Below are 855 nucleotides of genomic sequence, written 5' to 3'. Positions count from 1 at the left end.
GTTCTTTTTTCTTATTAAAGGCTAAATAAAACAAAAATATTGGTGGTAATGTTTGACTGTGTAACTTTACAAATGGCACCCCATACATTCCTTCTGTGTTTTTTCTCTTTCCTGTCTAATCATATGAACTTGACTTGAATTATTTACAAGTCTGAGCACGATACTGTTTGTCTCTTGGAAACAAAACACTAAGAAATCAGGGATGACTCAAGACTTTTGCACTGTGCTCTACCTCCCAGGGAACTTTCTCCTCAGGCACAGCAAAGCGTGTGATTTTGCAGTTTGGGTAGTGAAACTGACGGGACCTGACGTGGAAGCTGCTTTCTTTTTCTAACGCGTTCTTTAAAGAGACGGCAGATTCATCCGCCACAGCTGCAGCTGCAGAAGAGAGGAAAAGTTGGAACAAACAGAAAGAACGTCACAATAAAACAACACAAATGTCACCGCATGAATGTAATGTAACAGTGGAGGGTGCAGGTTTGAATCCAGACTCTGTCGTTGTGCTTCTCCTGCAGAAGCTCCCTGAGACATCAGAGCGTCCATGATCCACTGCAGTGATTTGTTGGACTGGATCACCTGAGGAAACAAAGGAAACTGAGTCAAATCCTTTTCAGAGCTGCTCAGACAGCAATGAAGGAGTTTAATTAACAAATGAACTTGAATGCACCAAGAAGCATGAATGGTAACATTAAAAAAATAATAAAATTAAATCACAACCTGCTCCTCTAGTTCAGCCAGTCGCTTCAGAACCGCAGCCGAGCTCGTTTCTTTTTCTGTCTCCAGCTGCTCAGTTATAGTGGTAACCCTCCAAAAACAAGGGAAACACACACACACACACACACACACACACACACA

At 42.0% G+C, this 855-nt stretch overlaps 1 protein-coding gene across 1 annotated transcript; it reads right to left on the bottom strand.

Annotated features, from left to right (window-relative positions):
• Positions 1–232: 232 nt before the first annotated feature.
• LOC106535789 (transient receptor potential cation channel subfamily M member 2) lies at positions 233–805 on the bottom strand (the record flags this gene model as incomplete). The annotated part of the gene is given in 3 exon segments (XM_014032875.1): positions 233–378; positions 492–576; positions 718–805. Coding segments are annotated over 3 exon segments (319 nt in total), but the record flags the coding sequence as incomplete, so codon positions are not given.
• Between the last annotated feature and the right edge of the window lie 50 nt (positions 806–855).

This window comes from Austrofundulus limnaeus, unplaced genomic scaffold (genome assembly GCF_001266775.1).
Source record: "Austrofundulus limnaeus strain Quisiro unplaced genomic scaffold, Austrofundulus_limnaeus-1.0 Scaffold1565, whole genome shotgun sequence".
Lineage (NCBI taxonomy): Eukaryota > Metazoa > Chordata > Actinopteri > Cyprinodontiformes > Rivulidae > Austrofundulus > Austrofundulus limnaeus.
The sequence above is the reverse complement of the archived record's forward strand: the minus strand, read 5'-3'. Positions and strand labels throughout refer to the sequence as shown.